General features: G+C 45.1%; 1 protein-coding gene across 6 annotated transcripts in view; it reads right to left on the bottom strand.

Annotated features, from left to right (window-relative positions):
- The window catches only part of LOC119963381 (la-related protein 1B-like), a 153271-nt gene that overhangs the window by 28367 nt on the left and 97004 nt on the right, over nt 1-27900 (bottom strand). For 5 of the 6 annotated variants that reach the window (XR_005460087.1, XM_038792423.1, XM_038792424.1 and 2 more), the window contains 5 exons: nt 27522-27878; nt 25014-25137; nt 12406-12614; nt 9665-9771; nt 2411-2571 (listed from right to left, as the gene is read on the bottom strand). Coding sequence is in view for 4 of the 6 variants with exons in the window: in XM_038792423.1 (XP_038648351.1) it covers nt 2411-2571; nt 9665-9771; nt 12406-12614; nt 25014-25137; nt 27522-27878 (958 nt within the window). In the remaining 2 variants the exon portion in view is untranslated. Of the gene's footprint in view, nt 1-2410; nt 2572-9664; nt 9772-12405; nt 12615-25013; nt 25138-25393; nt 25643-27521; nt 27879-27900 lie in introns of those variants that run through there. The other variant, XR_005460088.1, reaches the window with a different exon arrangement.

The following is a 27900-nucleotide window of genomic DNA, read 5'->3' as shown; positions in this document are numbered from 1 at the left end:
TTGCGTGGGTTTCGCCCCCACAACCCAAAGATGTGTAGGGTAGGTGTATTGGCTATGCTAAATTGCCCCTTAATTGGAAAATATTAATTGGGTACTCTAAATTTATATTAAAAAAACATATCTATATCTCTGTCTCCCTCCCTTTTTGAAATAAGAGTTTCACAGTATCCTTATGTTCTCTTCACAAATTACTTTTGTTTCTATTTTTGTATCATCAGCAAATTTATTTAAAAAAATAAATTTAGAGTACAAAATTCTTTTTTTCCCAATTAAGGGGCAATTTAGCATGACTAATTCACCTACTCTGCACATCTATTTGCATTGTGGAGGTGAGATCCACGCAGACATGGGGAGAATGTGCTAAACACCTCAGAGGGTGACCCAGGGTCGGGATCGAACGAACCCGGGTCCTCGGTGGCATGAGGCAGCAGTGCTAATCAGCAAATTTATTAAATATATATATTTTATTGAGACGTTTATATACATATTTACACATCATGCTATTCCCTGCCAGTCTCTTGACGTTCTCAGCGCCGTTGCCAATGGCTCTATAGCCAAGGCAAAGAGCAATGGGGAGAGTGGACACATCCCTGCCTCGTCCCGCAATGCAGTCGGAAATATTCCAAACACTCCCGTTTCGTTCGCACACTCGCCACCGGAACAACAGCTTGGCCCAATCCACAAACCCTTGCCCAAACCCAAACCGCCCCAGCACCTCCAACAAATAGTCCCACTCCACCTGGTCGAAGGCCTTCTCTGCATCCATGGCAACCACCACCTCCACACTTCTGGGGGCATCATTATAACATTCAACAGCTGCCCGATGTTAGCAGACAAATGCGCCCCCCCCCCCCCCCCCCCCCCCCCCAATTAAACGCCCTTACAAATAGGGGCCCCAGGTTCCCCCGGAAACGTTTTGTAAAATTCCACTGGAAACCCGTCCGGGCCTGGGGCCTTCCATGCCCCCATACCCTCCATCACCTCAATATGGGCCTCCTAGTCCCTCCAACAGGTCCTTCTCCACTCTTGGGAACTCCAGAACCTCCAAAAAATGCCTCATTCCCTCAACCACGCCTGGGGTTCTCATTCAAGAAGTCTACCAGCTTCTCCATAGATCACCGAGACGTTAGTGTTTTTCCCTTACCCTCTGCCATCTTCCTGTGTGTCCCAGGCTCAGTTTTTCACCCGAACGGCTCCTTTCGCTTAAAACCATTCCTGGTCCACGAATCCATCCAGCGGTGGAACACACCCTTCTTCCACCACTGCACCTTTTCCCATCAACAAGTCCTCCCGTTAGAGGGGGAAAAGGTCCAAAACCACAGCCACAAGCAGGAGCTACCAAATGTGCGCCCACTCACATCATGGCCACCACCAGTCCCGTCTGCAAATTTATTGACCATACCTTTGATTCCTTCATCCTAGTCATTTATACAAATTTTAACAAGCCGAGCCCCCAGTACTGATCCCTGCGGCACACCACTTGTTAATTCCTGCCAAAAAGACCCATTTATGCCAACTCTCTGCTGCCTGTTAATATTCTGTTCACATCAATATGTTAACCTCTGCACCTGGAGCCCTCCCCCCACACCCACAATAACATTTGATGAAGCACCTTATTAATGCCTTCTGGAAATTTAAGAGCATCTACCGGTCCCCTTTATTCACAACACATGGTACATCTTCAAAGAGCTCCAATAAATTGGTTAAACACGATTGCCCTCACACAACCATCTTGACTCTGCCCGATTATTTTGTGACCCCCCCCACCCCCACCCAAAGTACGCTAAACATCTTTAATAATATCTTCTAACATTTTCCCTTGGTAAGATACTGGCCTGTAATTTCCTGCTTTCTGTCCATCTTTTTGAATAAAGGAGCCACATTTGCCATTTTCCAATCTAATAGAACAATCCCCAGATTAAAAGAATTTGGAAAATTAACATCAATGCATCAGTATCTCACTAGCTACTTCTTTTAAGACCCTAGGATGAAGTCCATCAGGACCCAGGGATTTGTCAACTGCTCCAACAATTTGCACATGAACATCTTTATGGTATGTGGGAGGCTGCCAATCTATTCTCAATTGTCTGTAACCTAGTCACAACTACTATGAATTTTGCATTAAACCAAGAAAAGGAGTCCTTCCTGGATTAAAATGCAGGTACCAAGATTATCAGCGGCATTTATCATTCCTTGCTACACCACTCAAAAAAAAAACCCGTTTTGTGACAATTTGCCAGATATAAACATTTTCCTTTCTTCAGTTATACATTGGAAAAATATTTAGATAGCTGCAAAGATATTGAGAAATGAAAAACATTGCACACAGCAAAGTAGAACCTGAACATCCTTTACGTACACTATTCAGACTATTCACCTCCACTTAAACAAAATACGGAAACAGGCTCACCATTTAAACACCTCCGACGATATTTGTGGTAAACTTGTTGGGTGAAGCCATTTTCTCTTAAAAGCTCATGGGAAGGATGTTGGAACTTGGGTAGAGAGTTTGGTGTACAGCCATAACTTCCAACAAATGGCGTGCCTTCTGAAGGGCTGGCATTTGAACTACTAAACAATACAAAAAAAAAGGGAAAAGCTAGGAATTTAATTTAATTGTCCTCAGTACATTGTCGCTCATCATATTTCTTGTGAATCCAATGCTGAAGCTGGCCTGTAATTCCTCCACTTTACAAGCAGGAGTTTTGTTAATATGTGCTAGTTTTCTCAGCAAGAGACCATCCAAACCAGCATGCAGCAGCACAGAGTTCTATGTGCAAATACTTTCAATACCATCTTGTCACCAGCTTAAAAACATTTTTACCAGCAGTTGATCCCACCCATAAATACAGCCACAACCTCAGATCAAATTGATCCCCAAGGGTTTCCACTAATTGCAGCCATTTACAGGCCTTCATTGAGGCTTAAAATTAAACTCTTAACGAAAAGGCAGAATACCACCAAGAGATAGTTTAAAAGTTGAAGGGCAGCACGGCCGGATAGCATTGTGGCTTCACAGCACCACGGTCCCAGGTTCGATTCTCCACTGGGTCATAGTCTGTGCGGAGTCTGCATGTCCTCCCAGTCTCTGCGTGGGTTTCCTCCGGGTGCTCCGGTTTCCTCCCGCAGTCCAAAGACATGCAGGTTAGGTGGATTGGCCATGATAAATTGCCCTTAGTGACCAAAAAGGTTAAGAGAGGTCATTGGATTACGGGGAAAGGGTGGAAGAAGGCCTCAGTGGGTCGGTGCAGACTCGATGGGCCGAATGGCCTCCTTCTGCACTGTCTGTTCTATGTTAAAAGTCTTCAAACAGTTTTTATTTTATCAAGAAAGTGATCACTAATTTGTAAATGATTCTGCATAGTTTAAAACAAGTTTCAGGTATTAAAAATTAGGTTAATCATAGGTGGTGGACGAGATATTGGTTAAAAATTTAGATTTTAGGAACATAGGAATCAAAGTAGGTAATTTAACACATCAAGCCTGTCTGGCTTTCAATGAGATCATGGGGGATCCGCAACCAACTCTATGCATCCTTATTTGCCTCATACCCGTTAATAACCTGTGCCACGAGCTAGTCAGAGTAGGAATGTCACTATAGATAGGATGAATGCGTGGCTCGAGAGATGGTGCAAGAGGGAGGGATTCAAATTCCTGAGGCATTGGAACCGGTTCTGGGAGAGGTGGGACCAGTACAAACCGGACGGTCTGCACCTGGGCAGGACTGGAACCAATGTCCTTGGGGGGGGGGGGAGAGAGAGAACAGTACAAGGGCGACAGTACAAGGTACAGTGACTGAGGGGAGCTCAGTGAATAGGCCCAATAATACTAAAAGGAATAAAACGGGAAGTAAAGACGCAAATGGTAAGCAATGCGGCAGGTTATTACATGGGTTCAACGACAAGGAAAAGTTAAGAGGAAATATAACTTAGGAGAGGTTACTGATCGAGGCTTTAAGATTCAAAACAGAGGTATAAAAGCCAACATAAAAGTGTACTTTACCTGAATGCTCGTAGTATTCGGAATAAGGTAAATGAGTTGATGGCGCAAATCATCGTGAATGACTATGATTTAGTGGCCGTTACTGAAACATGGTTAAAGGATGGTCAAGACTGGGGGGTTAAATATCCCAGGGTATCAAACTATTCGGAAGGACAGAGTGGATGGCAAGGGAGGTGGTGTAGCTCTGTTATTTAAGGATGACATCCGGGTAATAGTAGGGGATGACATCGGTGCTATGGAGGATAAGGTTGAATCCATTTGGGTGGAAATCAGGAATAGTAAGATGAAAAAGTCACTGATAGGAGTAGTCTATAGGCCACCAAATAGTAACATTATGGTGGGGCGGGCAATAAAGAAAGAAATAACTGATGCATGTTGAAATGGTACAGCAGTTATCATGGGGGATTTAAATCTACATGTCGATTTCTTTAACCAGGTCAGCCTTGAGGCGTTTATAGAATGTATCCGCAATAGTTTCCTAGAACAGTATGTAATGGAACCTACGAGGGAACAAGCGGTCCTAGATCTGGTCCTGTGTAATGAGACAGGATTGATTAATCTCATAGTTAGGGATTATCTCAGAAGGAGCGATCACAATATGGTGGAATTTAAAATACAGATGGAGGGTGAGAAGGTAAAATCAAACACTAGTGTTCTGTGCTTAAACAAAAGAGACTACAATGGGATGAGAGAAGAACTAGCTACGGTAGACTGGGAGCGAAGACTTTATGGTGAAACAGATGAGGAACAGTGGAGAACCTTCCAAGTGATTTTTCACAGTGCTCAGCAAAGGTTTGTACCAACTAAAAGGAAGGACGGTAGAAAGAGAGAAAATCGACTGTGGATATCTAAGGAAATAAGAGAGAGTATCAAATTGAAGGAAAAAACTTAAAAAATGGCAAAGATTAGTGGGAGACTAGAGGACTGGGAAATCTTTAGGGGGCAACAGAAAGCTACTAAAAAAGCTAGAAAGAGTAAGATAGACTATGCGAGTAAACTTGCTCAGAATATAAAAACAGGTAGTAAAAGTTTCTACAAATATATAAAACAAAAAAAAGAGTGGCTAAGGTAAATATTGGTCCTATAGAGGATGAGAAGGGAGATTTAATAATGGGAGATGAGGAAATGGCTGAGGAACTGAACAGGTTTTTTGGGTCGGTCGTCACAGTGGAAGACACAAATAACATGCCAGTAACTAATAGAAATGAGGCAATGACAGGTGAGGACCTTGAGATGATTGCTATCACTAAGGAGGTAGTGATGGGCAAGCTAATGGGGTTTATGGTAGACAAGCCTCTGGCCCTGATGGAATGCATCCCAGAGTGCTAAAAGAGATGGCTAGGGAAATTGCAAATGCACTAGTGATAATTTACCAAAATTCACTAGACTCTGGGGTGGTTCCGGCGGATTGGAAATCAGCAAACGTGACACCACTGTTTAAAAAAAGAGGTAGGCAGAAAGTGGGTAATTAGAGGCCAGTTAACTTGACTTCGATAGTAGGGAAGATGCTGGAATCTATCAAGGAAGAAATAGCGAGGCATCTGGATGGAAACTGTCCCATCGGACAGACGCAGCATGGGTTCATGAAGGGCAGGTCGTGCCTAACTAATTTAGTGGAATTTTTTGAGGCCATTACCAGTGCGGTAGATAATGGGGAGCCAATGGATGTGGTATATCTGGATTTCCAGAAAGCTTTTGATAAGGTGCCACACAAAAGGTTGCTGCACAAGATAAAGATGCATGGCATTAAGGGTAAAGTAGTAGCATGGAAAGAGGATTGGTTAATTAATAGAAAGCAAAGAGTGGGGATTAATGGGTGTTTCTCTGGTTGGCAATCAGTAGCTAGTGGTGTCCCTCAGGGATCAGTGTTGGGCCCACAATTGTTCACAATATACATAGATGATTTGGAGTTGGGGACCAAGTGCAATGTGTCCAAGTTTGCACACTAAGATGACTGGTAAAGCGAAAAGTGCAGAGGATACCGGAAGTCTGCAGAGGGATTTGGATAGGTTAAGTGAATGGGCTAGGGTCTGGCAGATGGAATACAATGTTGACAAATGTGAGGTTATCCATTTTGGTACGAATAACAGCAAAAGGGATTATTTAAATGATAAAATATTAAAGCATGCTGCTGTGCAGAGACCTGGGTGTGCTAGTGCATGAGTCGCAAAAAGTTGGTTTACAGGTGATTAATGCGGGAAATGGAATTTTGTCCTTCATTGCTAGAGGGGTGGAGTTTAAGACTAGGGAGGTTATGCTGCAATTGTATAAAGTGTTAGCGAGGAGAGGTTGAGTAGACTGGGACTGTACTCGTTGGAATTTAGAAGGATGAGGGGGGATCTTATAGAAACATATAAAATTATGAAGGGAATAGATAGGATAGATGTGGGCAGGTTGTTTCCACTGGCGGGTGAAAGCAGAACTAGGGGGCATAGCCTCAAAATAAGGGCAAGTATATTTAGGACTAAGTTTAGGAGGAACTTCTTCACCCAAAGGGTTGTGAATCTATGGAATTCCTTGTGAAGCAGTTCAGGCTCCTTCATTAAATGTTTTTAAGATAGAGATAGATAGTGTTTTGAAGAATAAAGGGATTAAGGGTTATGGTGTTTGGGCGGAAAGAGGAGCTGAGTCCACAAAAGATCAGCCACGATCTCATTGAATGGCGGAGCAGGCTGGAGGGGCCAGATGGCTTACTCCTGCTCCTAGTTCTCATGTTCTTATAACGTTGGTTAACAAAAATCTATCAACCTCAGATTTGAAATGAACCACTGATCAAGCAACAGCTGCCTATTGTGGAAGAGTTGACTTCTCTCACCTGGAGTGTGTAGAAGAGCCAATCAGTGGAAATATTTTCTCTCAACTATCTCATTTGATTCCCTTTGTATTTTGAAAACTTTGAATTGTGTTCAATTCCAGAACTGCTCACAATACCCCAGATGTGACCTATCCAGGCTTTACATAATTGGAGCATAACTTCTAGCCCTTTAAAATCTATTTCTCTCGATTTCAAGTCCAGCAAATAAGCTCATTTGCGTATTTTTAATACCTGTTCAATATTTTCATGATCCATTTTCCTGGCCACTGCTACCCCCGCATCTTTTCAAACTTCCACTGTTTCTAACCTTTCACTAATTACAAAGTTTCCTGTTCTATCTTTGTTACTTCCAAATTGATGGCCTCACATTTACTGACAATGAAGTCCATTTACTACATTCTCTTGATCAATACTAAAGTACATCTTTTATAATGCTGCCCATTTTTGTGTTATCAACAAATCCAATCATGTGGATTTCTATCTCACTATCTAAGCTGTTAATAAATAGCGCTTTGACAAGGGTGCTAAACAAAGATCCGTGTGGGATACCCTCACAAATCATACCTTGCCCATTATCTATTTTGTTAAATCAGCTCATTCAACTTCCTAAAAAGGTCAACAATTTTCCTTCAATTCCATGAGCTTCAATGCTAGTTAACTGTCTCTTACGAGGGACTTTTGATACCTTCTGAGAGTCCACATAGACGACATCCAAAGCTCTGCCCTGTCCACTATTTAGCCAACTCTTCAAAATGATCAATTCATCAGTCATGATGTACCCCGCACAAGTTTATGCTCTGGTTCACTCTAGTCAGCTAAACCTATCCTTCATCATCGACTCTAATAATTGCTCGGTCAACAGATGTTAGATTAACTGATCTATAATTCAATTGTGTGCCTCTCCCCTTTCCTATATGTGCATACTTTTCCAGTCAAAAGGAACGACCCCTGAATCATGAATTTGTTATAAATTCATTCTCATTAGTTAACCAGGTTGCCACTTAAATATATCAAGACTGCAATTTTTGAAAATTAAAATTATATTCTAAGCACTAATTAGACTGGTTTATAGCAAATGCAAATTAGAAACCCAAAGGGAAAAACATTTCTCACAACTTGCATAATTGAGTGTAATCTGTGCTGCGATCATGCCCAAAGTGGAAACTCGGGATCTTTATACCTTGTGTTGCACTTTGACTGGGCCTATGGGTATGTCTGATCCTGTTCTATTTCTTCTGCTGTCACAGCCTTGTGAGCTAGCAGCCCTCGCGATTGAGTGGCCAGTGATGTTGGCACCTCCTGGAATGGAGAGTTGGTCTTACAAGGAAAGGTTGAGGGTGCTAGGCCTTTTCTCATCAAAACGGAGAAGGATGAGGGGAGACTTGATAGAGGTCTATAAAATGATCAGGGGAATAGATAGAGTAGACAGTCAGAGACTTTTTCCCCGGGTAGAACAAACCATTACAAGGGGACATAAATTTAAGGTGAATGGTGGAAGATATAGGGGGGATGTCAGAGGTAGGTTCTTTACCCAGAGAGTAGTGGGGGCATGGAATGCACTGCCTGTGGAAGTAGTTGAGTCGGAAACATTGGGGGCCTTCAAGCAGCTATTGGATAGGTACATGGATTACGATAGAATAATGGGGTGTAGATTAATTTGTTCTTAATCTAGGACAAAAGTTCGGCACAACATCGTGGACCGAAGGGCCTGTTCTGTGCTGTATTTTCTATGTCTACGTTCTATTGCTTTCATATTCTCCCTGTATGGGTGTAGAACTGCGGCTGTGTGTTGGTGTCAATGGCAGAAGTATTTTAAAGGTTTAGGATCAAGAGCAGCATAATTTGGGTGCTATGAAATAGGCAAGCAATTAATTTAAATTGAATTGCAGTATTCTAACAAACTCTAGTCTCAAAGAAAGGTCCATTAATCACTTTTCTACAATGCTGAGCAAAGCAGTTGAGATATAAAATCCATAATAATATTAATCTTTATTAGTGTCACAAGTAGGCTTACATTAACACTGCAATGAAGAAACTGAAAATTCTCTAGTCGCCACACTCCAGCACCTGTTTGGATACACTGGAGGGAGAATTCAGAATGTCCAATTCACTTTAAAGCAAATGTCTCAAAAGTGGTCAGAGATACAAAATTTGGAACACTAGACGAACAATTGTTTTCAACTCGAAACTAGTCATATGCAAGTAACAGCACTGCTGCTGCAGAGGAAATTTGGAAGAGTACTGCTAAAGGTTTCCTTCTGCTAAGGGAGTTTTTGTTAACTTAGAATGGCATTTAAAGCAGTTGCAAGTTAGATGCTGATCTTCCAAACATCAATTACTGTTTCACCGGAGGGTGATATTTTTCACATAGGCTAGAGTTCCTACCCATTTCCCATCATTATCAAATAGTAATACCCTTTGTGTTAAATAGATCTTCATAAATGTGAATTACACATTTTTTATTCATCAGTAATATTTTCTTGTTGCATAACAACTGAATGTTTATGAACTCAGTTTAAACCCCAAAAGATGGAACCTCCTGAAATTTAATACACTAATAAAGATATTTTAAATGAAGAGTCAAGTGAACATAGGCAGTTTACTGATCATGCCATAACAGTCAAGATTACAATTATTGCACAAATGGTTGCATTTTCTATTTTTGTGGCAGATGAATGGAATTGTCATATATACATTTGATGTATAATCAACTAAGCATCTTTCTAAAATTAGTATAATGACGCAAGTATTAGAATATTTGTTTATAATTGCATTGAGTTTCTACATTTTATACATAAAAATAATGTAGTCAGGTAATTAACAAATGCTATAAACAAAAGTATTCACCTAACAGATGATGTTCTTGGTCTGTGTTCTTTTGAGTCCATAACCCAGCCAATATGACATTCAAGTGGTGGATTTGAACTATGCCTCGTTTTTCTTTTCCTTGGTGTCTGCAATAACAATCACCATGGAGTTATAAACTACCAATAACTTGGCTTCTGCCTCAGTAAATTAACTTTACCCTCAGTGCACACATTCACATCATGTATTTGGGCCAAGTTACTGTGAGGTCAGAAAGGGCCTGAGGTAAAGAGATTATGAGGTTAAATAGGGACGTACTGCAAAACTAGTATAAAATGGCTATGATGGTAATGTGAAATATATATTGCTTTAAATATCTTTGAGTTTACTGCATAAATTCAGATAATAAAACAGCCTGAAAAAGAAACGTCCTGATATTTATGGTGTCATTTGTGCACACCATCCATCTCCTGTGTCTTTTGTCTTTCCCTCACTCTCCTTTGTCTTTATCTCACTTCCATGTGCTTGCTTTCTCTTTTTCTTTCCTTTACAAATGCAACCTCTCCTTTCCCTTGTTTGTCACATTGTTCACGTTCTTGTCGCCTGCTCTTTCCCCATCTCTTCTTCCTTCTCTTCATTCTGTCTTTGTATTTTTTCTCTTTCTAACTCTCTCTCTCTTATTCCTCCTTCACTCTTCTCTATCGTTCCTCTACCGCTTTTGTCTTCCTCCTCTTAATTGGGAAAGTAAGCTGAGAATCTCCTCCTGGCTTTCTGTGGACCAGGATTACTGGTGCATTCACAAGAAGTAGCCCTGCGTAATTGGTTTTTAAGTTAAAAAATTTTTTAAGAGTACATTAACCAATTCATTTGTTTTTCTAATTAAGGGGCAATTTAGCATGGCCAATCCACCTACCCTGCACATCTTTGGGTTGTGGGGGTGAAACCCACGCAAACATGGGTAGAATGTGCAAACTCCACACGGACAGTGACTTGAAGCCGGGTTCAAACCTAGGACCTTGGCGCCGTGAGGCAGCAGTGCTAACCACTGCGCCACCGTGCTGCATTATGTAATTGTTTTTTGAGCACTGTTTTGGCTTATTGAAGATATGCAGGCCAAGGCTCTACAGTTGTTATCCTTCTACTTTCGTCACAAAATGTGTACAGTGCGAAATAGGAGTCCTATGAATGAATAGTGATTAAGTTAGAACACCCACTGGCAATGCAGCTGCTCTGATAAAAGTAAGATTTATAAGATGATGACGTGGATAGATAGATTGGACGTTCAGAGACTATTTCCTCGGGTGGATGTAGCTGTTACAAGGAGGCATAACTATAAGGTTCAGGGTGGGAGGTATAGGAGGGATGTCTGAGGTAGGTTCTTTACTCAGAGAGTGGTTAGGGTGTGGAATGGACTGCCTGCTGTGATAGTGGAGTCGGACACTTTAGGAACTTTCAAGCGGTTATTGGATAGGCACATTGAAGACACCAGAATGACACGGAGTGGGATAGCTTGATCTTGGTTTCAGACAATGCTCGGCACAACATCGAGGGCCGAAGGGCTGTTCTGTGCTGTACTGTCCTATGTTCTAACAGTCAGACATTACAACTGGCATGCTCGTCATTAAAATGTGCCTTTTGCTCCCTGCAATACTGCTGAGCCTGCACCAGCAATATTGTGCATTCCTGAAAGTACTCTTTGCTAGCTACTGGGAGCATATATTACATGCCAGTCCAGTGATCACCTGAGAAAGCTGGCTGGCCGGGTATTTTGTTGGGATTTTCACTTGGGAGATGCTCAGCAGCCTGCTTAAAATCATGACCGGCTAGAAATTGATTTGATACCTGATTTTAATGCAAAGGGCAGCACAGTAGCATAGTGGTTAGCACAATTGCTTCACCGCTCCAGGGTACCAGGTGCGATTCCCGGCTTGGGTCACTGTCTGTGCGGAGTCTGCGTGTTCTCTGGGTGTGCGCGCGCGTGGGTTTCCTCCGGGTGCTCCGGTTTCCTCCCACAGTCCAAAGACGTGCAGGTTAGGAGGATTGGCCATGCTAAATTGCCCTTAGTGTCCAAAATTGCCCTTGGTGTTGGGTGGGGTTGCTGGGTTATGGGGTGGAGGTGTGGGCTTGGGTGGGGTGCACTTTCCAAGAGCCGGTGCAGACTCGGTGGGCCAAATGGCCTCCTTCTGCACTGTAAATTCTGTAAAATATTAACTGGCTTAGCACTGCTAATTCAGGTTTTAAAATTTTCATTTTATGGAAATGTTCAAATCACTAATTGAATGAGAATGATCTTCTGAATTTCCGAGAAAGTTAACTCACTTTCTAACAGCAAAAATGCTATGGGAGGCCACAAATTACATTATATTATAGATAACTTAAGATAGAGGGGGAAAAATGAGACAGAAGAAAGACACAAGGGGAATCAAATGGCCAAAGTTAAAGGATAGCATCCAAATCAAGATAAAACATAACTAGCCTTAAACCATTCCATACTCCTGAGCAATAATACAGGTAGATTAGCATCTACAGGAAAATCTGACCAAAACGTTCACATTGATGCTTTTTAAAAAAATCATCCAATAGGCAATAAGACTGGACTAATAATGATAATTTTTAAATTTCAAACGAGCACTAAACTAATGCATATCTTGCAAAGTACAAGTTCTCATGAATTGTGACATGGCACCATAGTGTGGTTGAAGTGCATTCAAAACTCAACCAAATAATGATCTTTACACATAATCCTATTTCTCTTAAAAATAAAAATAAACATTTATTAATACCTCAACGTCTAAGGGCCGTCCTTCTTTGACAACAGGATAAAACCGTGGCGTTTTATTAGGATCCTGTAGCCTCGGTGTACGTGGAGTCCTTGGGGTTCTGGCAGGACACACTGGAGATTCTGGTACAGTTGTAGGCAAAGAACGGGCTAGGTTAGATGGTGGGGCCTCAGCAACACCGAACAGTTTGTTGGCTAACTCTTCAGCATAATCTGCAAGACACAAGTAATTAAAAAATTCAGTAAACATACTGTTTTGTTTTAAATAGCACCCATGGCTCTGCAGTACAGATGTAATTTAGCCTTTGCTAGAATTCAGACTCTGCTCTTCTCTTTTAATAACATTTCAGCCAGAGACTTCAAAAATGGTATTTGAACAATACATTAAAAACCATGGAGGATGGCAAGCATGCAGGCAAAAGCTACAAGCATTAATTCGATTCCCTTTTTCTTTTTAAGATTGGAGCATGCCCATGCTTCAACACCCCAATGCAGTAAACAATATCTTACGGTCATTTAGATTCTGCATTCTGTAAAATAGAGGGTGCAAGGGTAACAAGAAACCATGTGACAAGCATCAGTTGCCAATAGGATTGATTGAAGCCTGTCTATGCCTGATTTGCATTGTCAATTTTTGACAGTGAAAAGAAAATTTGAGAAAGCTAATGAAGAAACACAGGATCCCTAGCTATGTAAACAGGTACACAGAGTAGGAAAATAAGGGAATTATGATAAATCACTGATATGGCCTCTTCTGGAGCACCATACTTTAAGGATGCCATGGCTTTGGTGAAAGTACAAAGAATGTTTATTAGAATAATCAATAAAGGACCAATTGTGAGGAAACACTAGAGAAGTTTAGAATGTTCTATTTAGAGCGGAGAAATTAAAATGGAGATTTATCAAACAATCATAAAAAAATTAAAGCATTTGGCCTAATGTGTCCATGCTGGCTCTATGCAATTTCATAGAATTTACAGTGCAGAAGGAGGCCATCTGGCCCATCGAGTCTACACCGGCCCTTGGAAAGAGCACCCTACTTAAGCCCACACCTCCATCCTATCCGCGTAACCCAGCAACCCCACCCAACATCTTTGGACACGGAGGGTAATTTAGCATGGTCAATCCACCTAATCTGCACATCTTTTTTGAAATATTTTTTTCTTTTTCATAATTTTCTCCCCAATTTACACCCACCAACAACAAACAATAATCAACAACAAATATATCAAACCCCATAACAATAACAACGATCCCATCCTCCCACCAACCCCCAAACATCAGCCCGCATGTTAACATAAACAACTGACAAAAAAGGAATCAGGGATTACCCATAGCCATCTTTAATATACACAGCCACCCCCCCCCCCCCCCCCCCCCAAACTAATGTTCGATGTTATCCAGTTCTTGAAAGTGCATAATAAATAGTGCCCATGACTTGTAGAACCCCTCCGAGCTTCCCCTCGGTTTGAACTTAACCGTCTCAAGGGTCAAGTATTCCAACAGGTCCCCCCGCCACTCCAGGGCACAGGGTGGAGAGGCTGCTCTCCATCCCAGCAGGATCCACCTTCGGGCGATCAACGAGGCGAAGGCTATAATATCTGCCTCCGCACCAGTTTCCAACCCTGGCTGGTCCGACAGCCCGAATATGGCCTCCCGGGGACCCGGGTCTAGTTTCTCACACACCACCTTGGAAATTACCCTAAACACCTCCTTCCAGTACTCCCCTAGCTTTGGACAGGACCAAAACATATGAACGTGATTAGCGGGCCCCCACCCCCCCCGCAACATTCACACACATCTTCTACTCCTTCAAAGAATCGGCTCATCCACACCCTCGTGAGGTGTGCTCTGTACACCACCTTCAGCTGTATGAGCCCCAACCTCGCACACGAGGTGGAGGCATTCACTCTCCAGACCCCCTCCTCTATAACCTCTCTCAACTCTTCCTCCCACTTTGCTTTGATCCCCTCCAGTGGTGCCTTATCCTTTTCCAACATAGCTCCGTACACCGCTGACACTGCCCCCTTCTCCATTCCCCTTGCCGTCAGCACCTCCTCCAGCAACGTGGAAGCCGGTTCCTCCGTGAAGCTCTGTATCTCCTTCCTGGCAAAGTCCCGAAACTGCATGTTCTAAACATTTCCCCCTGCTCCAGCCCATACTTCGCTTCCAGTAACCTCAACCCTGCAAATCGACCCTGAAGAAACAATCTTTTGGCGTCTTAATTCCCTTCTCTTCCCATTTCCGAAAGCTTCCATCCCACCTCCCAGGCTCAAATCTGTGGTTCTCCCGAATCGGCATTTCCCTTGACCCTGCCCCCAACCCGAAGTGTTGGCGAAACTGCCTCCAGATTTTCAATGAAGCTATTATTACCGGACTCCGAGTATTTCCCCGGAGCTATCGGGAGCGGCGCTGTTGCTAGTGCTTTCAGCCCCAACCTCCTGCACAAACTCTCCTCCATTCTGACCCACTGGGAATCAACCCCTCTGACCCAGCTCCGCACCTTCTCCACATTGGCCGCCCAGTAGTAGTACATCAAGTTTGGGAGACCCAAACCTCCTGCCTGCCTTCCCCTCTGTAGCAGTACCTTCCTCACTCTGGCCACCTTCCCTCCCCATATGAATGAGGTAATCCTTCCCTCAATGTCCATAAAAAAAGACTTTGGCAGGAAAATCGGTAGGCATTGAAAAATAAACAGAAATCGTGGCAACATATTCATTTTAACCGCCTGTACCCGACCTGCCAGTGACAGAGGGAGACCATCCCACCTTGCCAGATCGGCTTTCACTCTCCCCACCCAACTAGTGATGTTGTATCTGCGAAGCCTTCCCCACTCCCGGGCAACCTGCACCCCCAAATACCTAAAGTGAGTCCCTGCCCTACGGAATGGCAGCCCCCCACCCCCGGCCGAGACACAACAAAATATTCACTCTTGTCCAGGTTCAGCTTGTACTCTGAGAAAGACCCAAATACCCTCAGTAACTCCAATATTCCTCTTATCGACGCACTCGGTTCCGACACATACAGCAGCAAGTCGTCGGCATACAAGGACACCCTGTGCTCTATCCCCCGCACTATTCCTTTCCATGCTCCCAAACTTCTTAATGCGACGGCCAACGGCTCAATCGCAAGTGCAAACAGCAGGGGGGGACGTAGGACATCCCTGCCTCGTCCCACGGTGGAGAGAAAAGTATCTCGAACTGATGTTGTTCGTGCGGACACTCGCCTTCGGCTACTTATATAATAGCTTTACCCAGTACACAAATCTTGGTCCAATCCCAAACCGCTCCTGCACTGCCATCAGGTACCCCCATTCTACCCGATCAAACGCTTTCTGGGCATCCAATGTCACAACCACCTGTTTCCTTCCCTTCCACTGGTGCCATAACGACGTTCAAAACCCTCCTGATATTCGAAAACAGCTGCCTCCCTTTCACGAACCCCATCTAATTCTCACCTATCACCTCCTCCAGCCTACCTACCAGTGCCTTCGCCAATACCTTTGCGTCCACATTCAGAAGTGATATGGGCCTATACGACCCACACTCCGTCGGATCCTTATCCTTTTTAAGCAACAGTGAAATCGATGCCTGCCCCAATGTTTGTGGCAGCACTCCCTTCCCTATCGCCTCTTCAAACATCCCCACCATCAGGGGTGCCAACTTATCCTTAGTTTTTTTTATAATATTCCACCGGAAACACATCCGGCCCTGCCACATTCCCGACTGCATCCTCCCAATCGCATCTTTTATCTCCTGCTGCAGTATTGCTCCTTCTAATGTAGCCCTGTCCCCTTCCCCTCGCCCTCGCCTCAGGTACTCCAACCCGTCTAGAAATTCCAGCAACTCATGGTCTCCCACGGGTGGCTCCGACCTGTACAACCTCTCGTAAAACTCCTCAAAAACCTTGTTAATCAGCTCCGGAGCCACCACCAACTTCCCGGCCCTATCCCTTATCTGAAGAATTTCCCTTGCCACTGTCTCCCTCCGGAGCTGACCTGCTAACATACGCCCGCCTTTTCTCCGTGTTCATAAACTGCACCCCTTGCTGGTCTCAGTTGGCGCACTGCCTTCCTGGTGGATAGTCGGTCGAAGCTCGCCTGTAGTTCCTTCCTCTTTTCCAGCTTCGCTGGGTCCACATCCTCTGCATAACTCCTATCTACCTCCAACATCTCATCTATTACCCTCTGCCACTCCAACCTCTCCTCTTTGTCCACCCTGGCCTTGAACAAAATTACCTCACCATCGCCTTTAGAGCCTCCCAGACGACTGCCTTCGACACCTCACCCATACAGTTGAATCTTACATATTCCTTAATTATCTTTTCAATTTTCTCACAGAATACCTGGTTCCCCAAAAGCCCCACATCCAGTTTCCACCCCGGCCTCTGCGCTACCCCCTTCTCCAGTACCAAATCCACCCAATGTCGAGCGTGATCTGACACAGCAATTGCAGAGTATTCCGACCCCTTGACTCCAGCCAGCAAAGCCTTTCCCACCACAAAAAGGTTGATCCGCAAGCATACCTTATGGACTGCTGAGACAAACGAGTATTCCCATTCCCTTGGGTGCAGGAACCTCCAAGGGTCCACCCCTCCCATTTCCACCATTAGCCCAGCACCCCCCCCCCCCCCCCCCCCCGATGTTACCAGCGAGTGCGGCTGTGATCTGTCCAACCTTGGCTCCTGCACCAAGTTCCAGTCCCCCCCCACCACCACCACAATCAGCTCGTGTGTGTCCAAGTCGGGAATGGCCCAAGCGCCTTCGTCGCGAATCCCACATTGTCCCAATTGGGACCGTATACACTTACCAGCACCACTAATCGCCCCTTCAGTGCCCCTGCCACGATCACATATCTACCCCCCTGATCTGCCACCACCGTCTCCATCTGGAAGCGTACCCTTTTGCTGACCAACATCGCTACCCCTCGAGCCCTTCCATCAAATCCAGAGTGAAACACTTGGCTAACCCAGCCCTTTTTAAGTCTCACCTGGCCCTTCACACTCAAGTGAGCCTCCTGCAGCATTGCCACATCGGTTTTCAAACTTTTAAGATGCGTAAGCACCCTTGACCGGACCTTCTAGCCCTCTCACGTTCCACGTGACTATCCTTACTGGGGGTCTCTCACCCCCCCACCTTTCTTATCCACCAGCATCATACCACCGGGTCCTGCCCCATGAGCCTGACCCACCCCTGTCCATTGTTAACATCGAACCCCTTCCCCCCCCCTCCAGAGAACCCCCCTACATTTCCCCCTAAAACAACATTCCCCAACATCCACCCCCCCCCCCCCCCCCCCCCCCGCTCGCCTCGTAGGCCCAGTGAAGCCTGCTATCCAGGTTCCAACGTCCGCAGCCCTCCTCTCCCCTCACCTCCGTTCACTAGCTGACTTTAGCTAGCTAGTGCGGGTGGCTCCCCCCCGCCCGCCAAGACATATCATCCCCTTCCACCCAGTCCCAGAGAAAGAAACAAAACAAACCCAACAATCCAACCCCTACAATTCACTAACATAACATTTAACCGTCGCAACATGGAACGCCAATCAACCCACCATTAACATGAACTCTGTAACAATGCAGAGAAGTAAATTACAATACAAATCTGTAAAAAGAAAGTTTTAACATTTATACATTTTCCAGCTGTTCAAACACAGTCCAGTCTCTCTTCACGTCTGTCCCAAGCCTTCTGCCTTCACGAACGCCTCAGCCGCATCCGCTGTCTCAAAATAAGTCTTTGCCGTTATACGTTACCCTCAACTTCGCTGGGTACACCATACCAAATCGCACCCCCTTCCTGTACAACGTCGCCTTCATTCGCCCAAACGCCGCTCGTCTTTTTGCCAACTCCACCGTCAAGTCCTGGTAGATCCGAACTGCAGGACCATCCCATAGCACCTCCCGCTTCTGCTTCGCCCAGCTTAATACCTTCTCCTTCATGCAAAACTTATGGAAGCAGATAATTACTGCCCTTGGCAGCTTGTTCACTTTGGGCTTCGGCCTTAATGACCGATGAACTCGGTCTAGCTCGAACCGGCAGGGGTTCTCACCCTCCCCCATCAGCTCCGCCAACTTCTTAGCGAAGTATTCTGTTGGCCTTGGGCCCTCTGTCCTTCGGGCAAGCCCACAATTCTCAAATTGCGCCGCCTTGAGCGGTCTTCCAAGTCTTCAAGCTTTGCTCGGAGTCCTCTGTTAACCTCCACAACCCTCTGCAGCTCGTCCCCCATCGAGGTGACCTGGTTGCTGTGTTGTAACACGGCTTCCTCCACTTCCTTTCATCTTCTCGCCCTCGTCTCACCTCGGCCAATGCCTTTGCCACCGCCACCTCGGCGATTGCCTCCTCCACCAGTGACTTCAATACGACCGTCGTCTCCTTCCTCAAGGCCTCCCTGTGCCTCACAAACTGTTTTTCCAGCTCCACCGCCATCACCTCATTCATCTTCTCCACCGTAAGTAGTGCAGCCCTGCTTTGCAGTTCGGTTTCCGCCATCCTGTCAACACTTTTATTCATCTTCTCCTTCAGCGGCGAACCCGTGTTTCCTCCTTTCTTCGACGCTGCTTTTCGCATTTTTAGCAGCGTATTGTTTTTTTACTTTCTTTCTCTTCTCTCTCCCGCTCCACCCTCCTGTCCTTCATCAATCTGAATTATTCTTTTTTCTTTTGAAAAAAAAGGGAAGAGAAAAAAAAGACTTCACCAAACTGCCTTAAATCTTCTTTCTTTCTCCTCTGCATTCATCCAGAGCTCCCCTGGGACCAGGCTTCAGCCTTCTTTCTTCCTCCTAGGTGGGAGACACCTGATGTGGGACACCCCACCTACATCATGCCCTGGTCTCGGGCCTCCTCGTAGCTCTGCCCCCGCTGCTGCTAGCCCTGACGCCGCGGTGGACCCAGCGCCTCAGCCCCCGCTGCCCGACACCAGCACAAGGTTCTTTGCCAGCATTTAAATCGGCCCCGCTGGCTGCTTGTGACGGCCCCAGAGGCCGACGATAGTCGGCCGGGGTGCGTTGAAACTCGGGGATTTCCCCGAAATCGCCGCGACTCGTGGCCACCGGCGGGAGCTCTTCTTGCTGCCGCCGCCCTGCGCGCCCACGCCACCGGAAGTCCCTAACCTGCACATCTTTGGACTGTGGGAGGAAACCGGAGCACCCGGAGGAAACCTACACAGACATGGGGAGAACGTGCAGACTCCGCACAGACAGTGACCCAAGCGGGAATTGAACCTGGGACCCTGGAGCTGTGAACCACAAGGTATGCACCCACAGCAACTTCTCTGCAGTGGGGAAGTCGGAGCTTCCAGGAATTATAGGAGCGGAATATTCTGCGATAGTCACATCCGACCACGCTCCACACTACGTGGATGTGAGGTTGGATACGGGCCATGCCCAGTGCCCCACATGGAGGCTGGACACGGACCTCCTGGCCAACAAGGCCTCCTGGCCAACAATGCTTTCTGTCAGAAAACATTACAGGCCATAGGCGACTATGTGAGTAACAACTGGAATGGGAGGTCTCAGTCTCCATGTTCTGGGAAACACTGAAGGCAGTGATCAGAGGAGAAATTATTGGCTGCACGCGACGCAGTGGTAAGCACTGGGACCGACGCTGAGGCCCGGGTTCGAATCTCGGCCCTGGTTCACCATCTGTATGAAGCTTGCACGTTATACCGATGTCTGTGTGGGTTTCAGCCTCACAACCCACGTTATTGGCCACGCTAAATTGCCCCTTAATTGAAAAAATATATATAACTGGGTAATCTAAATTTAAAACAAAAGCAGGGAAATTATAGCCTACAAGATGCAGAGAGATAGGGAAGAGAGGGAGGTCAGGCATTAACTGATCAACTTCATCCTATAGGTCGACAGAAAGTACTCCAAGGCCCCGACCGTAGAGCTGCTGGAGAGGAAAAAGTTACAAATGGACTTTATCCTGCTATCCACCAGGAAAGCAGTGTACCACGGGAGACCTTTTACGAACACGGAGAAAAGGCTGGCCACCTATTTGCTCACAGGCTGAGAAAGCAGGCAGCCATGAGGGAAATAGCCCAGGTAAAATATAGCAGAGGCAGACTGGTAGCTGAACAAAAATAGGGAAACCGGGCATTCGAGACCTATCGAGGACGGTATACCTCCGAGCCCCCCCAACTCACTATGAACATCAGGCGGCTGTTGGGCTGACCCAGATGTTTCCCGTGGCCCCCATCTGTGGTAACCACAGATTCCCGCCAGCCATGCTCAGACACAACTTTTAAAAAATGGGAGAGAGCACGGGGGAATGCTGACAGTTGGAGACTTCTACATAGGACACAGACTAGCGACGCTGAACCAACTGATGGAGGAATGGGATTTGCCAACAGGACAAGAAATGAGGCACTTACAAATAAAACACTTCCTCCACAAAGAGACAGTAGGATACACCTGGACCCGGAGACCTCACCATTCGAGGACCTGATGAACATGGGCAGTAAGGAAGGGGGACATCTGTGGGGAAAATATATGGACAGCTACTGGACAGAGCCCGAACACCACTGGACAAGACCAGGTGGAAATGAGGACGACGAACTGGGAACAGAAGTAGGGTGGGGACTCTGGAGCGAAGCACTGAGCAGGGTCAACTCCACCTCTCCTGCGCAAAGCTCAGCCTCATGCAGTTCAAGTGGTGCACAGAACACACCTAACCAGAACCTGAATGAACAGGATATTCCTGGAGGTACCTGGTGTTGCCCTATTATGTATTTTCTTTCCTTTTATTTTCATGTACTTAATGATCTGTTTGAGCTGCTCGCAAAAAAATACAGCCACACCCACATGTTCTGGGCATGTCCCAAACTTGCTGGGCTCTGCACAGCCTTCTCCGAGGCAATGTCCAAGATTGTGGGGGTGAGGGTGAAGTCATGCCCAAATGTGGCAATCTTCAGGGTTTCAGAGCAGCCAGAGGTACACATGGGAAAGAGGGCCGACACCCTAGCCCTCACTTCCCTAATCGTGCTCGGCTGCCGATCAGCAGCACCACTCACACCTTGTGCTCTGTCCAATTTGTATCGGGAGGGTTCTTCCCACAACATCTCTACCAGAATCTTTGCAAAGTACTCCTTTGGCCTCAGGCCCTCCACCCCCTCAGGCAGGCCCACGATCTGTAGATTCTGCTGCCTTGACCTGTTCTTCAGATCCTCCACCTAGCTGACCTCTCGGAATTTCTCCACGTGGAGAAAATCAAATACGCCATCGGCGGGTCGGATGAAGGCTTCCTTACTGCATGGGTACAATTTGTCGGCCTGTTCCAAAACCGGTTTGATGCCAACAACAGCCAATAGACGGGGAAACCGGAGGGATTAGAAAGGAAAAAGAAAGAAAGACAAGGGGGAACATCAGGTATGCACATCCCAGGGGGACGGGGAGGAGGCAGAGAGCCTGAGAGGGGCAAAGTGAGACAACACAGGCCCCACACCCCACAAAAAGAATACAGCTGAAGCCAATGGAGGGAGAAAAGCAAAGGGGGGTGAAAAGAAAGAGAAAACAAGGAGAACCCCTCCCCCAGCCCGACTAGGGGGACATTCTGACCTAGACGGCAACAATTTATAAATGGAAAAGCACAAGACAAGACGAAGATATTTGCGCTATATAATAAATGAAAACTAACAGCAATGTACATAATTTTGAAAATGGCAAGACTATATTAGAATACCAATGTCTTCTCACTTCATCTCACGACTTTGCTTCGCCCATCGTCTCCTTCACATGAAACTTCTGGAAGCAAATTAGAACTGCCCTTGGTAGCTGATTTGCTTTCGGCTTTGGCCTGAGCAATTGATGTGCTCTGTCCAATTTGTATCGGGAGGGTTCTTCCCACAACATCTCTACCAGAATCTTTGCAAAGTGCTCCTCTGGCCTCAGGCCCTCCACCCCCTCAGGCAGGCCCACGATCTGTAGATTCTGCTGCCATGACCTGTTCTTCAGATCCTCCACCTTAGCTGAGCCCTTTGTTAACCTCTGCCATCCTCCGCAGCTCCTCATCTATTGAGGTAAACTGGCCACTGTGCTGCAACAGGGCCTCCTCCACCCCTTCAACTTCTCTCCTTGCTCCCGTAGCTCGGCCTTTGTCTTTGACACAGACGCCTTTACCGGGGCAATCGCCTCCTCCACCCGCTCTTTCATTGCAGCCATTATTTCCCTCCCTCCATGTGCATATGAAGTGCCTCACAAATTTCCCGGCCATCACCTTGGTTAGAGTTTCCACTGTGAGGGGAGCGGGCCCACCCAGCGATCCAACCTCCGCCATCTTTCTTCCCGCCTGACTCACCAATTCACTCAGCGGCGGACATTCACTTGCCCCCTTCTTTCCAGTGCCCTTCTTCTGGGTCTTTGACATCTCCCACCTTCATTATATCTTCCTGCACCAGCTCATTCAAAACATACCAAAGAAACCGGGCATTAAAGTCCAAAAACCAGAGTCTCGAGCAGGAACCACCTAACATGCGACCTCCACCTACATGACGCCATCGGAAGCCCCAATTCCCTTGGTTTAGAACTTCTAGCCTTCCGACTCACTTGTGGTCTTTTCTAATTTTAGCCTGACCGTTTCTCAGGATCTCACCTCTCTGCCAAGTAAATCCTCCACAATAGCACTAGCAGACCTCCCTATAAGGACGCTAGTGCCATTTCGGTTCAGGTGCAACCACTTTGCCTTGTAACGGTCCCACCGATCCTAAAACGTTCCCAATGTCCCAGAAATCTACAGTCCTCCCTTCTGCACCATCTCTCCAGCAAAACATTAATCTGGAATAACCTCCAAATTTATCACGTTGGATTTAAATTACCTTTTGTGGATAACATGCCACATTTTCGGGTAGTGTTGAAGCTGTTCTGGGAGCATCTTGGTTGGAAACATTGCTAATTCCAGAGTACAGATTTGCAGCAGCGTAGCTATTTCAAAAACAAATTTAGAGTACCCAATTCATTTTTTCCAATTAAGGGCAATTTAGCGTGGCTAATCCACCTACCCTGCACATCTGAGAGTTCTGGGGGCGAAACCCACGCAAACACGGGGAGAATGTGCAAACTCCACACAGACAGTGACCCAGAGCCGGGATCGAACCTGGGACTTCAGCGCCATGAGGCAGCAGTGCTACTCATTGCGCCACTGTGCTGCCCTGCCGCAGCATAGCTGAAATGTTGCCAGTGCCCACCTGTAGCAATTGCCATATGCAATGTAGTCAGCCACTTACAATATCACTTAAGTGAACGGAGTTATCGGAAGACTGAATCTATGATGGCAGAGGTCAATGTTGCAAGCTGCATGGCCGCATAGTAACCCAAGACCTCCTGTGCATAAACTATTGCACATGCATGGCCACACAAAATAATCTAAAGGACACATATATCTAAACAAGCAGCCATGTGCTTCAGTGAAGTCTCCAGCCCAAAGTACATTCTTTGCTTTTGCTACGATCAGTGCCTTCCCCGAGGTGTTCAACACAGGGGAGTACTGGTTAAATGGTTGACAGAGGTTGATAAATGGTGATCAGTAGGAGTTTGCCGTATCAATGGCTTACTTGATGCCATGAGACTTCATGGGGTCTGAGCACCAAGGACGAGCCAGAAGCATTGGTTGACAAGTCATACTTAGAAAATCATGTCCATGCCAGTTTGTTGCTTGACCAGTCTGTGGACAACTGTCCCCACTTCAGCACCATAAGACATTGGAGCAGAATTAGGCCACTCGGCCCATCGAGTCTGCTCCCTCCGTCATTCAATCATGGCTGATATTTTTCTCATCGCCATTCTCCTGCCTTTCCCCATAACCCCTGATACCCTTATTTATCAAAAACTTAAGAGTACCCTTTTATTTCTTTTCCAATTAAGGGGCAATTTAGTGTGGCCAATCCACCTACACAGCACATATTTGGGTCGTGGGGGTGAAACCCACGTAGACACGGGAAGAACGTGCAAACTCCACACAGACAGTGGCCCAGGGCCGGGATTGAAATCGGGTCCTCAGCGCCGTACACAGCAGTGCTAACCACTGCACCACCATGTCGCCCACCAGATTCCAAGATGTTGGTGAGGATAACTTGGCAGGAATTTTGATGCTGAGGTTACTGCCAAGTGGTGACCAAAACGGCAGGCTTTTTACAGATACCAATATTTTATTCCAAGCTCATTTAGTTTTTTTTAAAACTCAATTCAAATGTATAAACTACTATGGAGGAATTTTAATCGTGTTCTCTGAATCACTAGCTCAGTAGCTTAAGAGTGACATTACTGCACTCCTGTGCTGTCTTATTGCTTCACAGCGCCATTAACAAACAAAAAAAGTTTCTCATTTTCTGCAAGCCTGTGAATTGGAAACAAACATCGATGAAATCTTGTACAGACATTTGATCCATTCTCGTTAAGGCCATAAAAGCAGAAGGGTTCAATTTGTATTACAGATTTAATGCAGTAACCATGATTAGATCTATTTCAATTAGCTAACAGAATTTACTTCAGAAGTAAAAATAGATGCCACCCATCACTTCTTGCACATTTAAATTCAACAAATGAACTTGCCCTTAGAGGAAACTGGAATCAAGCAGTCTCTAATCAAGAATTAAATGTTTTCTGTAGACTAGACTGATCTTACCTTGGTGGGCCTTTGGTGGTGCAGGAGGCACCTCCTGGTTTGAGTCAACTTGTGGTTCAGGTGCAAGGGTATCAAAATGTTCTTTACTGATCACATTCAACTTCTTAAAATTCTCAATTTCTTGCTATATCGTAAATAGAAAAGCACAATTATTGGGGAAAGCTTTCACTTGAGTAGTGGCTTATTTGCTTAAATGGAGTTTAAAAGCCCATTAGGACTAAAATGCGGCCAATTATCAGGTGGGAATATATGTATTTTATGCATACTGATCAGATTGGCCCTTAGCAACCACATTCTAAGCAAGCTTCAACAACCACAAAATTAACGATTAAAAGCATTAAAATCTTTTTAAAACAATTGTGTCAGCTCTTGTATCTCACCTCTTCTGAAGCTCGCTCTTGCTGTTACCTGACTGGCCACAGGCATCAAGTTTCATTCTCTCTGGTTTCCCTGCTCTACAGGATTTGGCTTCAATCAAATAGTGAGCTGCAAAGGGGCTGTAATGCCTACTACTGCTGCTCTTCACCCTGTTGCTCACAATCAGGCTAACTCCTTCCCATTCTTGGCTTCCTGCTCCAGAGGGTCAAGTGAGGAAGTGGTGGGGGCAGGAGCTGAGTGAACACCGTTTCCTGCATCATTATGAAGATCAACTATTACGATCAAAATTTCCAAGTTAGATATGGATATTTCCCATTGACTGTTATCTGAGAAAAGTGGTTACTGCATCCCCCCGGCATCAGCATTTACAAGGAAATGCAATGCAGCTTATTTCAGAAGAACTGAAGGAGCAAAACATGCAATGACACTGGATAATTTTGATCAAGAAAATTTAGCGATGTGACTGAAATACTCTAAATTCTACCCTGTACTCTGCCGTTTAAAACATCAATCGCAACTCAAATGTTAAGAAAGCAGAGGTGAGAAAGCCATGTTCAATGTTAAAATAGCTTAAGAATAAAATGGGCCTCCAAACTGTTGCCTTTGGATAAAACTACAACTTCATATCTCATCTCCTTACCAAGGAGCAGATCTAGTATCATAAAGGATGGATGTACTGCAGTGATTCTATTCATTTTATTCTACATGATATTTCAGTGCAGATCACAACTTTGGGATTGATAGAGGAGCTAATTTAGAGCCATCCCATTCATAATGTCACATACGCAATGTGTATACGGACAATACTTATAATTAAATACACATCCTATTTTAGAAGAACTAAAGGAGTAAAACATTCAATGACGTTGCAGCATTAATGCTCATTTTTCGACATTCTGATTCACATTTCCAGAATGGAGACGAGAAGAAGCTATTATTATAGCACTTTATCACATCTCAAACACTCCAAATGCTTTTATGTGCAATTACTTTGTAGTGGAATAACTATTAGTAGGCAAATATGGCAGTCACCGATATAATTGCTTGATATGTTTTTGGTGGTATGGAGTCAGGGAAACGAAAATTGGTCAGGGCATTTAGTCTCTTCCTGCTTCAGAGGAAGCCTCGCTTTTAAAAAAAATTTAGATTAGCCAATAATTTTTTCCAATTAAGGGGCAATTTAGCGTGGCCAATCCACCTACTCTGCACATTTTTTGGGTTGTGGGGGCGAAACCCACGCAGACACGGGGAGAATGTGCAAACTCCACATGGACAGTGATCCAGAGCCGGGATCGAACCTGGGACCTCAGCGCCGTGAGGCGGTTGTGCTAACCACTAGGCCACCGTGCTGCCCTGGAAGCCCCGCTTTAAGATCAAATCCAACAAAGCAGCAATTTCCAGGCGAGGGGACACCTATTGAACAGACAGTAAATTATAGTTGCCAATTCAAATTGAGAATCCGTTATTGTGTTACTGTAGGCCATTACATCTATTCCACCCCCTGCAAATAAATTTTAAATGGGGAATGGAAAGATGAAAGCTTAAACTTTGTTTAAAATTCATTTTTCCCCAATTCGTATTCTCCATCTTCCCATTCAAAAGTAAACAAAGTATTTCTTCTGAATTGGTTTTGGATGTGTAAACGGTTAAATTATATTTCAGCATTTCTTTCATTTCTTTATGTGTTGCTTGTTCAGTACAATCATATATTAAACAAAGCCCATTTATGGTACGGAATAGTCGATTTTAGTGACAACATTCCACTGGACACGTTTCAAATTGTGAGATACCTACATCTTCTCTAGAAATATGGATTTAATTCCAACATAATTAAAAATTAAGGAACAAACCAGTCACATCCTGTACACAGCTTTCAAATGAAGGTCAATATATCATATCACTGTGAAAGGTGATGGGTTTAAAAGAAAATCTATTTTATAGTATGCTGAGCACGCCATCTACGATTATGACGCAATAGAATATTTGATTTAGGGTATAATAAAATTTGGGCAATGAATTTGTTGGTTCCTTTAACAGAGACACCTCATTACACAAAACAATTACATTTGGTATAGCTACAGACCGATTCAAGTCACTGGCCAAACCTAAAACAGCCAGTCTGCAATTTACCTTTATTGTTGAATATTCTGGCCCATTTTCTTCCATCCAAAGATCTTGTTCGTAGTAATATAAACCATCATTGATAGCCTTTGCCAGCTCTGTTGTAATTTTTGCTCGTGAAACATGATTTCCTGTACGGTCACCACCAGGGTGTTTGCGCATGTGAGGAGGAGTCTGAGTCACAATCAGGATCTTGTTCACATCACGATCATCAATTTCATAGTCTGAGTCATCATCTGACCAATCGGTGAAGGTATTCTTGCGTCCTTCTATCTGTTCCATTTCTTCATCAAACATGAAATCCAATTCCTCCTGCTCTTCTTGATCCGGTTTATGAGCTTGTTGAGGTTTGGGTGACTCATTTTCCTACACACAGCAAAATTAGATC

Source organism: Scyliorhinus canicula, chromosome 3, assembly GCF_902713615.1.
Source record: "Scyliorhinus canicula chromosome 3, sScyCan1.1, whole genome shotgun sequence".
Classification (NCBI taxonomy): Eukaryota; Metazoa; Chordata; class Chondrichthyes; order Carcharhiniformes; family Scyliorhinidae; genus Scyliorhinus; species Scyliorhinus canicula.
The sequence above is the reverse complement of the archived record's forward strand: the minus strand, read 5'-3'. Positions and strand labels throughout refer to the sequence as shown.